The sequence below is a fragment of the Peromyscus maniculatus genome, chromosome 1 (genome assembly GCF_049852395.1).
Source record: "Peromyscus maniculatus bairdii isolate BWxNUB_F1_BW_parent chromosome 1, HU_Pman_BW_mat_3.1, whole genome shotgun sequence".
Classification (NCBI taxonomy): domain Eukaryota; kingdom Metazoa; phylum Chordata; class Mammalia; order Rodentia; family Cricetidae; genus Peromyscus; species Peromyscus maniculatus.
This window is the reverse complement of record NC_134852.1, coordinates 5,814,688-5,829,607: the sequence shown is the minus strand read 5'-3', so window position 1 is coordinate 5,829,607 and position 14,920 is coordinate 5,814,688. Positions and strand designations below refer to the sequence as shown.

At 43.2% G+C, this 14,920-nt stretch overlaps 1 protein-coding gene across 3 annotated transcripts; it reads left to right on the top strand.

Annotated features, from left to right (window-relative positions):
• Nucleotides 1-3,854: 3,854 nt before the first annotated feature.
• Nucleotides 3,855-14,608, top strand: LOC102924948 (paired immunoglobulin-like receptor B). Of its 3 annotated transcripts, XM_076568472.1 has the most exons (10): nt 3,855-3,931; nt 4,096-4,131; nt 4,308-4,592; nt 4,728-5,033; nt 6,005-6,289; nt 6,415-6,720; nt 6,917-7,213; nt 7,458-7,760; nt 8,056-8,106; nt 10,964-14,608. In XM_076568472.1, the coding sequence occupies exons 1-10, from the start codon at nt 3,898-3,900 to the stop codon at nt 11,098-11,100; spliced, it is 2,040 nt and encodes a 679-aa protein (XP_076424587.1). In that variant the 5' UTR covers nt 3,855-3,897; the 3' UTR covers nt 11,101-14,608. The 3 variants fall into 3 exon arrangements, with proteins under 3 accessions (XP_076424587.1, XP_076424592.1, XP_076424581.1); XM_076568477.1 differs by lacking the exon at nt 8,056-8,106; XM_076568466.1 differs by lacking the exon at nt 3,855-3,931 and having other exon boundaries at nt 3,938-4,131.
• Nucleotides 14,609-14,920: the final 312 nt, after the last annotated feature.

Sequence of the window (14,920 nt, the reverse complement as noted above, 5' to 3'; positions counted from 1 at the left end):
TTTACATCACTCATCCAGCAGAGTCTATCTATCTATGTATCAGTGGTTGTGGTCCATGTTGAGTGCTGTGGATGGAGGCCATGGATCAAGGTTGGAGAAGATTCATGACCCTACATCCTGGGGAGTTCATATCCACCAGCAAACAAGATGCCTCTGCTGGAACTCTACATCTAACCATCTGTGTCAGAGAGGACGGATGAGATGCCATGTGTGGCTGTCAGTCATCTGAGGCAAGTTCACCACCTGGAGCTCATCTCACCAAGACAAGTGTGGATGTTCAGTTTCTTGCAGGTCCATGGAAGAAACAAGGTCACACCAGTATGAATTTTGGATTTTGCCAGGGCATGGGAACCATCTTCTGGTGAACTGAATTTTGCTTCACTTGAGGCTTTTTATTATTATACAATTTACACCTTAGCAAGTCAATTTCCCCATACCAAAATTTCTTATCTGAAGTTTCCCAGAGAAGACGAATGCCAAAGCAATTCTCAGGCCCAGGATGTCTCAGTTTTCTGATACCTACTACTGCCAAGTCATGTACAGTTTTGAACCTTTCATGAAGAACTCACATAAGATTTACATACTTCAAACAGAGGTTATCCAACACAAAAGATAACAATCACAAATGGCAGAGCAAAGCCCAGTGCTACAGAATACAGGCCAGCTGCAAGGCTCTGCAGGAACTCCTGCTACACAACCAGGAGAGGGCAGCATGTCTCCTCACTGACAGAGATGCCTGTGGGGAGGTTTGTGTGAATGAGCTCACAGCACTCAGGGAAACCCTGACTGGTTCAAATGGCATGCCCCATCTCTTGTTCTCAGGTCAGGAAATGCAGCTGCCCATAAAATCAATAGGAAAGAGACACTGTATCCATGAGACACACTGGATATGACAACTCACAGGGGTGCAAAAGATGCAGGTGCTAGGATAGGAATATCCCTTAGAAATGGATGTAATGAAATACTTGGGACATATCCCCAGTGTGGGCGCTTTATAGTAAATACATTTCCATTATTTCTTTGAAAATAATTACACCCATGAAATGTATCTGATCATGTTCACCACATACTCTAAGGGACTTTTTCCCTTTTATGTGATAGGGCCTGATATAGCCCAGGCTGACCCCAAACTCATTGCATTGAGTTTCCTTAAACTCCTGATACTCTTAGCTCTAACTCCTGAATGATGAAGTCAAAAGACATGAGCCATAGCATCATATTTATACAGTACTGGGGATCAAACCCAGACATCTAAGAATGTCACACAAGTATTCCACCAACTGAGCCTTTTTCTGATTTAGTAAAGGACATACATTGGCAGATTTACAAGATGGTAATTATTCATATTGACATTGATACAAAGAGGAAATTAAGGATGTCCTTTGAGCTCAGCAATAAAAGAGGGAAATACTCAGTGACTTCTATATCATTCTCCATGTGAGAAACAGGACATGTGTGTGCTCTGGACACATCCTTTGAAGTAATGCTAGGTTAGAGAATTTTCCCCATGTGACACATTCCTAGCATGGGATCATTACTGAAGGGGGGGCTGAAAAATAAATTGTTTTCTGGGCACTGCAAAAAACATCTGAGCTCACCTTGGTTGTGATGATATCTACAAGTCCACAAGCACAATGTAAGCTCAATGAAGAACAAATCCAGTATGGGGATGGGAGTTGGACACAAAGTCTCACCCAAAGATGAAGAGCTATTGGCATCTGATATCTACTGGGAGAAGGAGAGTCAGTTTTCCTTAATGGTGTGGACCCTGGTAATATGCTCTAGAATATAGGAAGCACAAATTGAGGAACATGAGAGGAAGAAAATAGAAAGTTAGGTGTGTAAGGAAAGACAATGGATTTTTAACAACTAGCAGGTCACAGAAGGAATCAAAAAGAAAATAAGGTAAGTGAGTAAGTAAGTAAGTAAGTGAAGGTGAGGGAAAAAGGAAGATGTGGGAAGATGAATTCCATCAAAACACACTACATACAGATATGATATTTTCAGAAAATTAAAAACTAAAACCCAATATGGATTACTAATGCAATACAGAAACGAAGTGTATTGTAATGTAATGTTTTCACGACAAATAATTTTAAAATAGGTCAAAAAATTAAACTTATGCCCAGGTTTGGTGGTCCACACCTTTCATCTAAACACTTGGGAAGCAGAGGCAGGAGGATTTCTGTGATTTCCCACTCATCTGGTCTACATAACTAGCTCTAGGACAGCCAGGATTCCACAGAGAGGTCCTGTCTCATATCAACAAAAAAAATAATTAAACCCATAAGGATAAGAAAAAGACAGCAGATGAAAAATTTTAAGATCAGAAATTGAAAATTTCAGAATAGGTAGATGTGGCTCAGGGGTGGAGTATGGCTCAGAAGTAGGAGAACACTGGAGGTCCTGCCATCAATGTCTAGCACCAAAAGTAAAAGGAAATAAAATATTTTTACAGAGCTCTATTTCTCTTCAAATATGTGGCCAAACAAACACCAACAGGCAGATCATTGGCAAAGCCCTGGAAGGGAAGATCACCACCATCGAGGTTGAGCCCAGTCACTCCATGGAGAATGGCAAGGCCATGATCCAAAACAAGGGAAGCAACCCACCTGACCAGCAGCAACTGGTATTTGCTGCCAGCAGATAGAGCATGGCTGCACCCTAGACAATGGCAAAGTCCAGAAAGAGTCCAACTCTGCACTGGGTGCTGCCCCTTTGTGATGGCATCAGAGAGCCATCCCTTTACCTGTTTCTGCAGAAGTACTGCTGTGACAAGGCCATGCACAGCTGCCCAAGTGCTGCCCACACCTGCACCCTTGTGCGGTCAAACGCCTCTAGAAGAAGGGTGGCCACATCGACAGCCTGTGCCCCCAGAAAGTCAAATAAAACAGGTACTTGTTTGGCTTAGGACGCCTGAGATCTGGTGATGTTTTTAACTGAAGCAGAAGGACAAAGAAGTGATGATGCTAAGATTGGACCTAGTGACACAGATCAGTGTGTAAGTGCTGCTGCCAACCTTCAACCCTGACTCTGATCCGTACTGTGTAATGAGAAAACCGCCTTATGTACTTGTCCTCTGACCTTCCTGTGTGTGCTGGGGCACATGTGAATGCACACACATAAAGAAAAAAGTAAATGTGCTTTAAAGAAATAAGTGTAAATTAAAAAGAAGTGTAATTTAAAGTTGTAATTGAAAGTACACATATCAAAAAAGAACAAACAACCAGAAATAGTGGTACACATTTATACCAAGCATTTGAGACTATAAGGATGAGGATTATATTTTACTCCATAAAGAAGTATACAATGAGAGCCTTCACACAAACCTTCAAACATTCTGAATATGTGTAGATATTTCAAATAAAAAGTGAAAATGAATAAAGCAAACTCATATGCAAATTTATATATATATATTTTAATCAGGATAGAATTTCTTGTGTAGTTTTGGTGCCTGTCCTAGATCTTGCTCTGTAGACCAGGCTGGGCTCGAACTCAGAGAGATCCACTTGGCTCTGCCTCCCAAGTTCTGGGATTAAAGGCGTGTGCCACCACCACCTGACTAAATTTATATTTCTTATGTGTAATAGTCATACATGTCTGATACCATCTGGCCCTGACAAAGATTAGGACAAAAGGAGACAGAAAGTTATGGGGTTATGGAAATGTCATCCATCAAAGAATTGATTGCAGAGTCTACTGCCTGACCTAGCCACAGCCTTGGGGAAGTCAGAGCCTGGGGCCTGAGGAGGGCACTTCCCCTTCCTGTGGGACTGCTGAAGTACAACCATGTCATAGGGAGTGCCCAGCCTCCAGAGACCACATCCTGTTTCTCCTGTCCATCCAGACAGTCTCATGTGCCCATGAGCACAGTTGCAGCCTCCTGGAGGAGATGCCATGACGTTCACTTTCACAGCCCTGCTCTGTCTGGGTGAGATGTGCAGAGGGGGAGGGGATACTGTGGTCTAGGGTTGATGCTGCTCCAAAGCCTAGGCACTGGCCCATCAGGAAACCCTAGGGTCTCAGGAGGTTCTGCAGAGGGGAGGACCTGTTCAAGCTTCAGGGCCAAACCTCTTACAGGGAACTGTCTTCCAGGACTGACTCTGGGCCTCAGGAACCTTGTGCTGGCAGGTGAGTGTCTGCAGATGTTCTGACCTTCACTTCTGATATATCCTGGAGTCATGCCTGGGCAGTGAGGATGGAGAACAATACCTGTATGCTGCCTCTGGGGATGGCTGGAGGGCTGGGGTTGGGGACCACAATTGGATGATGGCTGTCCTGAGTTCTGCCTGCTCTTTTTCTTGTAGGCGCCCTAGCTAAGCCTATCCTCACAGTTCAGCCAGACTCTGTGGTCTACAAGCAGACTACAGTGACCTTCTTCTGTGAGGGGACCACAGGAGCCAAAGAGTACATACTCTATAAAGAGAGATCCCAGTATCTACAGAGCACAGAGATTCCACAGAAGCCTAAGAAGAAGGCAGAATTCTCAATCCCAAAAATAGACCCCAATCAAGCGGGGCGATATCAATGTCGATATCAGACTCATGATGGATGGTCAGAGTTCAGTGACTCCCTGGAGCTGGTGGTGACAGGTGAGAGGACACACAGGCTCCCCAGCCTTAGCCTTGACTGTCAAGAACTGGGTCTGTTCACAGGGATAACCCCACCTAGAGCCAAGCAGGATAAGGAGGTCTGATAGATTTAACTGATTTCTTCTTCTCTCCTAGGAGTACACAGCAAACCCAGCCTGTCAGCCCTGCCCAGTCCTGTGGTGTCTGAGGGAGGACATGTAACCCTCCAGTGTGTCTCAAAACAACGATACCACAGGTTCATTCTGACTGGGAAAGGAACACGGAATATCTCCCAAATGCTGGATTCAAAGTATAACTACTCTATTCAGTACTACCAGGCCCTGTACTCTGTCGGCCCTGTGACCTCCAGCCAAAGGTGGACATTCCAATGCTACAGCAATTACGGGAGAAGCCCACTGCTGTGGTCAGAGCCTAGTGACCCCCTGGAGCTCCTGTTCTCAGGTGAGGAACTTCAGCCTTTGTCTAGAATGATCTGAAATGATACAGATGCTCAGAGAGGCCTTGGTGAGTGGTGTGTGGTGTGTGATATGTGTGAGCAGTCAGGGCTCCTTAGGCCATTGACACAGAGCATGGCAGAAAGAGTGGAACACAAGATACAGAATGCAAGGCAGACAATAACAGCAAAGCACAGGTGGAACGAGACAGATGAATCTTTATGGGGTCTTCTCTTACTCCAAATCAGCTCATGTACCATCCACAAGAGCTTGAGGAAATCCACAGAAGAGAGGGAGGAAGTGTTGTAGGAATCACAAAGGTTAAGGACACCAGGAGAACATGGCCCACAGAATCAACTAAGCAGGGATCATGAGGGCTCACAGAGTTGAAGGAGCAGCCATGGAGTCTACATGGGTCTGCCCTAGACCCTCTGAACACATGCTGTGGTGGTTTACCCTGGGTTATATTTTGTTTTGTTTTATAGAGTTTCACTGTGTAGGTCTGTCTGTGCTGAAATTCACTCTGTAGACCAGGCTGACCTTGAACGCCCAGAGATCTCCCTGCATCTCTCTCCTGAGTTCGGGGATTCAAGGCGTGCACCACCACCACCTGGCTAGCTTGGGGTTTTTTATTAGATTCAAAGCAATGGGATGGGGAAATCTCTGACTCTTTCCCTGCATGTGGGATACTTTTCTTCCTATTGGATTGACAGGTGCAGCCTTAATATGAGGGTGTGTACCTAGTTTTATTGCATGCTGTTATGCCATGTTTGGTTAATATCACTGCGGGCCTCTTCTCTTCTAAAGAAACAGAAAAGCAGTGGATCTGGGTTAGAGAGGAGGTGAGAAGGCTGCTGTCGGGATGTATTGTATGACAGAAGAATAAATTAAGAGAAAACAAAAGTGCCAAACAAAAGTGAGATTCTCTCCATGCCAATGGCAAACATACCCAACTCCTTCTCTCCTACTTCCTTGCAGGGACCCTCCACAAACCCATCATCAAGGCTGAGACAGGCTCTGTGGTCACCTCAGGAAGTCCCATGACCATCTGTTGTGAAGGGAGCCTGGATGCAGAAATATATGTTCTGCATAAAGAAGGAAGCCAAAAACCCTGGGGCACACAGACCCCAGAGAAGCCTGAGAACAAGGCCAAGTTCTCCATCCCTTTTGTGACAAAGCAACATGGGGGACAATATCGCTGTTACTGTTACAGCTCAGCTGGCTGGTCAGAGCGCAGTGACACCCTGGAACTGGTGGTGACAGGTGAGGGGACAGTCAGGGTCTCAGCCCCAGGCTCTGCTCTCAGGATTGTTCCCCTCCCACAGTCTAGACTTGAGAACACTGGGGCTGTGTGAGCCAATGTAACAGTCTGCCTCCTTCTCTCTTAGGAATCTACCACAAAAAACCCAGACTGACAGCCCTGCCCAGCCCTGTGGTGACTTTAGGAGAGAACATGACCCTACAGTGTGTCTCACAGGAGGGATATGATGAACTCGTTCTCACCAAGGAAGATCAGAAGTTCCTCAGCTCTCTGAACTCACAGTTTATATACAGTATTATACAGTACCAAGCCTTGTTCTCTATAGATCATGTAACATCAGACCATGGAGGGACATTCAGATGTTATGGTTACTACAACCAAACTCCACATATGTGGTCAGTACCCAGTGAACCCCTGGAAATACACATAACAGGTGAGCAAGCTCCACCAATGACCAATCCTGTCCCACTGGGTAGTTGCAGGTAGAGAGTGGGTGAGGAACAGCCTGGTGGCTGAGCCCGAGCCCCACTCCTGGGGAGAACAAGTGACCTGTGTAGCACAGGATGAGAGTGGGTAAGTATTTGGTAAAAATCAGCTCCTCAATCACTAGCCTGTCACCTTCCCTCTAGTTCTGTCCAAGAAGCCGTCCTTACTGACTCACCAAGGCCAGATCCTGGACCCTGGGAAGAGCCTCACCCTGCAGTGTTGCTCTGACATCAACTATGACAGATTTGCCCTGTACAAGTTAGGGGGAGCTGACTTCACCCAGAATGGGGGCCAGTGGACCCAGAGTGGCCTCTCCTTGGCCAACTTCACACTGGGCCCTGTGAGCAGCTCTACTGGAGGCCAATACAGATGCTATGGTGCACACAACCTCTCCTCTGAGTGGTCAGCCTCCAGTGACCCCCTGGACATCCTGATCACAGGTGAGAAACTAAATAGATTCCCTCAGATACCTAACCTGTGCATGGGTTCTTATGGGGGAGTTAAGGAGGTGATGGCTGGGATGAGGGACAGGAATCTTATTTGGGAAGAGATGTAGAGGCAGGAGAACAGGAGATGGGCTAAGTCAGAGAAAAGAAACAGAGTAGCAGGTGCTCAGGGCAGACCCAGGTGAGGTGTCAACTCAGAACATTGAAGGTAGCCTCTCACCATCCCTCTTCTCTTTAGGACAGCGTCCCTTCAGTCCTTCCCTCTCAGTGAAGCCTAACTCCACAGTACACTCTGGAGACAACGTGACTCTGCTGTGTCAGTCACCATACAAAGTGGACACTTTCATTCTGTCCAAGGAGGGAGCAGCCCAACAACCCCAGCAACTAAAATCAAAATCTGAAGCTTGGGACTTCCAGGCAGAATTCTCCATGAGTGCTGTGACCTCTGCCCTCTCGGGCACCTACAGGTGCTATGGATCTCAAGACTCATCTCCCTATCTCTTGTCATATGGCAGTGACCCTGTGGAGCTCATGGTCTCAGGTGAGGTGACCCTGAACTCTCAGAGTGACTTACAATCCAAACCCTAGGAGAGCCCTTGACTTGGGTGGGATTAAGGGGACAATAGGAAGGTTAGTCAGAAGGTATTTTCCCTGACAGGGAAGTGGATGCCAGCAGTGATCTTTCTAGTAATGTCCACTCCATCCCCTGCTACAGTCTATTTAGGGTAGACAGCATGAGAATTTTAGGGAGTTTATGGGGCAGATGTAGAAGGACTTGCAGAGGCAGGTCCCTGGTTAACATCTAATCCTCACCCTCCTACTTTTCTTTTTCCTAGGATCCATTAGAGCCTCAAGCCCACCACCCTCAAGACCTATGCCAACAGCTGGTGAGTATCAGGCACCTCAGTGCAGGGAGTATGCTCCATCCCCAGGCTGCCTCACAGCTCTTAACCCAGAAAAGTCCTCATGTCTCTGTCACTTCAGCTTGTGAGTGTTGGAGGCAAACAGATTCCCAACAGAGACCCAAGAAGCCCAGTGTTTAGTTTGGGCTACAGCAGGTGGCATCAAGAGAGAGATGTTTAGGCTCAGCGTGGAGGACTGGACAGCTGGGTGAGCTGGAGAACAGGAAACCCAGACACTCACCTCCCCATCCTGCCACTAAGGTCTTGAGAACACACTCCTCAGCTCTATGGAGTCAGGCACCAGAAGGCTATGTAAAGACTCTGTTGTCATGTGGGATCCTGATGGACAACAGCTAATTATGGACTTCATACAGCTGTATCTGAAAATGCTGACTTGGACAAATCCTTCTGTTTCTGGGCTGGTGATTATTGTCATAAAAAATGGAGAGGAAGGCCCACACCTTTAAGTTTCTTTCAGTTGTGACCTTGGCTGTGACTTCTGACAGAAAAATGATCCAGAACTTGATTCTGTGGCAGATCAGTCTCACAATGGCAGGGACATGTGAAAGGGTGAGGCACAGGGCCATGGCACAGAATTCAGGTTTCCTCTGTCTACATCATGGGGCATGGATCTAGTATTCTCTGTGAGTTCTGTGACCTCCACTCTCAGAGGCATCTACAGGTGCTATGGACATTTCAACTCATCAATTTATCTATTGTCATGTGTCATTGCCCTTGTGGACAGCTCTTGGTCCTAGGTGAAGTATTCCAATCATTCTGAGCTGAAGGGGTTTCTCAACAATCTCCCTCTACGATAATTATTAGTTTGGCCAGGCGTTGGTGGCACTCACCATTAATCTCAGCAGTTCGGTAGCAGAGGCGGGCAGATCTCTGTGAGTCTGAGGTCAGCCAGGTCTACAGAGCAAGACCCAGGAGAGGCACCTACACAGATAAACCCTGCCTCAAAAAAAAACATTGGTTGTATTGGGTTATAACTGCTTCAGGGTGTCATTCAGTTGGATATTCACCATCATGATACTGGAGGCCAACGTGGATATTTCTAGGAATGCTCACTCTTGTTCTTGCTAGTGGAATCCAGAAGGTTTAAATTAGACTGAAAGAACACCTTTGGGAGGCCTTGGACAGATTTAAGACACTAAGCAAAAGCTTGTTCCCAGTGAAAACCTCTGCACATCCCTCCACGTATCAGTCTTCCCAGACTCTTTCACTCAGTGTACCCATAGCCCACTTTGTCTCCAGGGGATGAAGAAGCCTTGTGGTCGTAATTACAAATCCTGCTGTACTCTCCTTCTCTTCAAAGAAGACCCACATGCATAGTTGAACCATACAAGATACAATTCATCATGATGATTGATTATGAAGTCTGCAACCTTTCTGTTCAGGGTGAAATAGAGGAACTGAGAATGTATGGGTTCAGGCTTCTTTTGTGAGGTGACAGATAAGAATGTCTTTTGTTTATCCTTGGTGTGCTCATCTGAACAAGATGAGGTTTAGGGATAGGACATCCAGGTATGATCCACCACTGACCGGTAAGTCTCCTAAACTGATTGGAGACATGAACCACACTATACCCTGTCTGTTTAATCAATAACTATTATGTGTAAAGATGACTAAAATAATGGTTAGATATGTCAGTCTTGGGATCTATGGTTAGTGTGAGCTATCCAAGCTATTGGGGAAACCATTAGGTGAAAACCCAATGGCTTAATATCTACTGCCTTTCATGGTACACACACACACACACACACACACACACACACACACACCACACACACACACACACACACACACACACACACACACCTATGCACACACAAATACACACAGATAGTCACTTCACACCTTCGTTTGAGAGCCAGGACAGCAGAATAATCTGCATGACTCTGCCCCACACCTTGATCCTGCATTTCTCACATGGCATGTGAGAGAAAAGAGATGTAGGACAATCTGCATCAGTAGGATGTGATCTTACCTGAACTGGACATAGAGAAATTTCTTGGTCTGATGTGGCAAAAAATATCTGGGAAAGTTTAGCAACATTAGTCAGGTACTCAACATTGGCAGAAACTGTATCTCACCTCTGATTCTATATGGTAATTTCTCCTCAAGAAACCCTATGTGGTTCCTGGATACTCAGAAGAGATCAGGGGAATGCTCAGAACACGGGAGAGATAGAGTTGTCTGAGTGTGAAAATGGAACAAACATTCAGCAAAAACACCCCTTTAGGAAATCATCCCAGACTGAGGATGTGAGTCCACACAACCTCTGCTGAGTTCACAGACATAGAGACACCACACTCAGAATGATCTGAGGCTGCTCAGTGCAGTGACTTAGGATCGAGGCCAATAATGTTTTAATAATTTACTCTACTCTGAATTGATATTTTCACTGGTATTTGAACAATGGTGCTAAAAAAACTAGTAAGAATAGGGGAGAAACCAGCTCTGCCCAGGGAAAGAATCATCCCAGATCTTCCTGAGCTTATAGAATGAGAATGAAGAGTATTTTACAGTAAATGACAAAGTGAAACACTCAGGTCTCCTAAGCATGCACACATCCTCTTCTTCTTCTTTTGTTCTTGGTATCATTTGAGACTCTCAGCTCATCCTAGAATATGCCCAAACTCAAGACATTTGAATAAAGAGAATTCAAAATCATACCACTGAAAAAAGAGGGACCAAGCTCCAACCAGGGAAGGCGTGATCTCTGGTTAGATATTTAGTTATATTGGGAACATTTAGTAATCTTGGGGGCATTTAGTTATCTTGAGGAAATTTTGACTGTTCCTAACCCCTGTAACTTCTTTGTCCACAACCACAGCCTCAGAGAACCAGGATCACACAGTGGAGAATCTCATCAGGATGGGGATGGCTGTCATGATCCTCATAGTCATTGGGATTCTGGTCTTTGAGGGTTGGGGCAGCCAGAGACAGATCCACCATGCAGCTGAGAAGTAATCAGATGAGAAAGAAGTAAATCTGTCAAGGTTCCGGATTCTGAGAATTAAATCTGATGATTCAAGCTTTCTGTAAGAAAATCCATTTCTTATGTCAGAGAATTGTACAGGATCCAAATGTGATTTGGATGAAGAGGAAGATGTGAGTGTTGTGGTGAGATCATTCCTCAGTCAATTCATGTCCCTCCGCCTGCTGTGGGCATTTGCTGACTGAACCAACACTTCTGAATCTATAAAGTGAGGGTTTATGCTGTCCCTTCAGACTGGCTTGTGTCCTCATTTCTGTACATTTTTTTTCTTTCCCTCCCTCTCATGTGTCATTTTCCATTTTTATACATTGCCACATTCTCCATGACAGGAGGCACTGTCTATTTGACAAAAACAAGGAAGGTGCCTCAATACCAAAATGATGAGTAAAATCAGAGCCAAGAATTCAACTTATTCTGTCTATGATGCCCCCAAAAACCATCTCTGTGATCCCCCATCCTTTCAGTCTTCAAAACCTACTCTTCATGGAGTTTCTTTTTAAATATAAAACAAATAATACCACACTGGTAGAATAAGGATTATCAAGGTAGTGTAGACACAACAGAAAAAAGGTGTTTTCCTAACACAATTTCTTGATTTGTGGCATTTGCTGACCACTCTATATAACCCCATCAAAGACACCTTCACAACAGCAATGTAACATCACAGATGTGATGTTGAGAAATTTGCATGAAATTTATGTGTTTGTCATAACATTCCCCACTGCCTATTTTTATATATGCAAAAGAAATTAGCATGCTGATGAACCATCTCAGAAACTCCTTGCTAGGATGAATTATCATAAAATGATTCATAAGTTCTACATAGAAAATTGTGTGTTATCATTCAAACAATGATAGAGGTGTTTATTTTTCTCTCTCTTCTTTTTACCTCAAGTCTCAAGTACAATGCTGGAAATGTATGAAGAGAGAAGATTCTCTTACCTTCTTCAGGATTTAATGCAAAATATCTGCTTTCTCGCCATTCAGTATGATGATAACTTTGGTGTTTTGGCACAGAAAATAATTCTGACTCTGGAAGTTCTTTGTTCCTAATTTTTTCTAAGTGTACATGATGAATGGCTGTGGGATATTGACAAATGCTAACTCTTCTTCAAAAGCTGTCCCCATTATGTATGTTTTTAATTGTAACCTTGTTACTATCATCAATATCATATGGTTTTGAACATTGAATGGGATTCCATGACTGGGTAAATTCTACTTTTTTGTGAGGTGTTCTTTTCATTTTATACTACATTCTCATGGCTAAAAACAGGATATGTTCTGAAGAATACACATTTAGTAAATGTTTATCACAGTGTTAGCATCATAGAATACTTAGCAAAATCTCATAAACATGATCTCACAGATTATGAGCCCTTTATGATTGTCTTTACATGGTGAGAAATAATAATTTTTGCATATTTTGCAGCTGTGTTCATGGGAGGTTTCAGCCTATAATTTGTTTCATCTAGTTTCTTTTCTTGATTTACACGTCACTGATGCTGACCATAGAGCAGGTCTTAGGTTACATATTTCATTTTCCAGACCTGAAAGTCCAGATATTTGGGTAGGCTGTACTCAATTTGTCCCTCTACATGATAAGATCCTTTTGTTTTGTTTTTGTATTGTTGTTGTTGTTTTGAATCAAGGTCTCTCTACAGAGTCCTGGCTGTCCTGGAATTCACTATGTAGACCTAGTTGGTCTTAAACTCACAAATATTCACCTTCCCCTGCTTCTAAAGTGCTGTATTTAAAGTGATGTGCCACCACAACTAGCAGCTGAGCTGTCCTGAGGAGACTACACTTGTCCACACCATCAGTATATCACCTTATTCTGTCCTAATGAAAAACATTAACTGGACCTATCATACATTCATCTGACTTCAGTAGGCACCTGTTAGGAGGAAACATTTACTGATCCTGATTTATAATGTCTTGAATGAACACTAGAAATGAGTTCACAGATATTTACTACATGGAGGTCAATGAAAGGGCTAAAGGGAGCTGGGATGCCACATGACACCACCCATCCTATATGTGCTAAGTCCTTTCCACTCTGTACACAATGCTAGCTCATAGGAATTCATGTTGAAGTCTTTGATCCACTTGGACTTAAGTTTTGTGCATGGGGACAGATGTGGATTTATTTGCAGTCTTCTACATGTTAACATCCAGTGATGCCATCACCATTTGTTGAAGATACTTTCTTTTTTCTATTGTATAGTTTTGGCATCCTTGTCAAAAATTAGGTGTTCCTAGGTGTGCAGATTAATGTCAGAGTCTTCAATTCCATTCCATTGGTCCATATGACGGGTTTTATGCCAGTACCAAGTTGTTTTATTACTGTATCTCTAGAGTAGAGCTTGAAGTCAAGGATCGTGATGCCTCCAGAGGTTGTTGTGTTGTACAAAATTCTTTTAGCTATCCTGGGATTTTTCCTTTTCCATATGAAGTTGAGTATTGTTCTCTCCAGGTCTGTGAAGATTTGTGTTGGGATTTTGATGGGGAATGCATTGAATCTGTAGATTGTTTTGGTAAGATTGCCATTTTTACTATGTTAATCATGCCTATCCATGAGCATGGGATATCTTTCCATCTTCTGATATTTTTTTTTAATTTCTTTCTTCAGTAAATTAAAGTTCTTGTCATACAGGTCCTTCACTTGCTTACTTAGAGTTACTCCAAGGTATTTTATATTATTTGTGGCTATTATAAAGGGTGATGTTTCTCTGATTGCTTCCTCAGCCCATTTATCATTTGTATATAGGAGGGCTACTGATTTTTTTAGTTAATCTTGTATCCTGCCACATTACTGAAGTTGTTTATCAGCTGTAAGAGTTTCCTGGTAAAATTTTTGGGGTCACTTATGTACACAAACATATTGTCTACTAATAGCGAAAGTTTGACATCTTCCTTTCCATTTTCTATCCCATTGATCTCCATTTATTGTCTTATTGCTCTAGCTAGAACTTCAAGTACTATAGTGAATAAATATGGAGTGAGTGGGCAACCTTGTCTTGTTCCTGATTTTAATGGAATCCCTTTGAATTTCTCTCCTTTTAATTTGATGCTGGCTGTTGCCTTGTTGTAAATTGCCTTTATTATGCTTAGGTATGTAGCTTGTATTCCTGATCTCTCTAGGACTTTTATCGTTAAAGGTGTTGGAATTTTTGTCAAAGGCTTTTTCAGCATCTAATGAGATAATCGTGTGTTTTCTGTATTTCAGTTTGGTTATATGGTGTATTACATTGACACATTTTTGTTTGTTGAACCATCCTTGCATACCTGGTTTGAAGCCAACTTGATTATGGTGGATAATTTTTCAATGTGTTCATTGATTCTGTTTGCCAATATTTTTTGAGTATTTTTGCATCAATGTTCATGAGAGAGATTAGTCTGTAATTCTCTTTCTGTGTTGCATCATTGTGTGGTTTGTGTATCAGGGTAAATGTAGCCTCATAAAAATAATTTGGTAATGTCCCTTCTGTTTCTATTGTGTGGAACAATTTGAAGAGTATTGGAATTAGCTCTTCTTTAAATTATGGTAGAATTCTGCACTGAAACCATCTGGTCCTGGACATTTTTGGTTGGGAGACTTTTAATGTCTGTTCATCCAAATCAACAACATCAGAAATGAAAAGGGAGACATAAATACAGACAATGTAGAAATCCAGATAATCATCAGGTCATACTTCAAAAACCTGTACTCTACAAAATTGGAAAATCTGAAAGAAATGGACAGTTTTCTGGATAGGTACAATGTAAGAAAGTTAAATCAAGGCCAGATAAACT

Coding starts and splice junctions, on each gene's coding strand:
- LOC102924948 (XM_076568466.1), top strand. CDS start 3,975: ATGCTGCTCCAAAGCCTAGGCACTGGCCCATCAGGAAACCCTAGGGTC. Junction 7,214..7,457: donor CCTGGACATCCTGATCACAG/GTGAGAAACTAA, acceptor TCTTCTCTTTAG/GACAGCGTCCCTTCAGTCCT. Junction 7,761..8,055: donor TGTGGAGCTCATGGTCTCAG/GTGAGGTGACCC, acceptor TCTTTTTCCTAG/GATCCATTAGAGCCTCAAGC.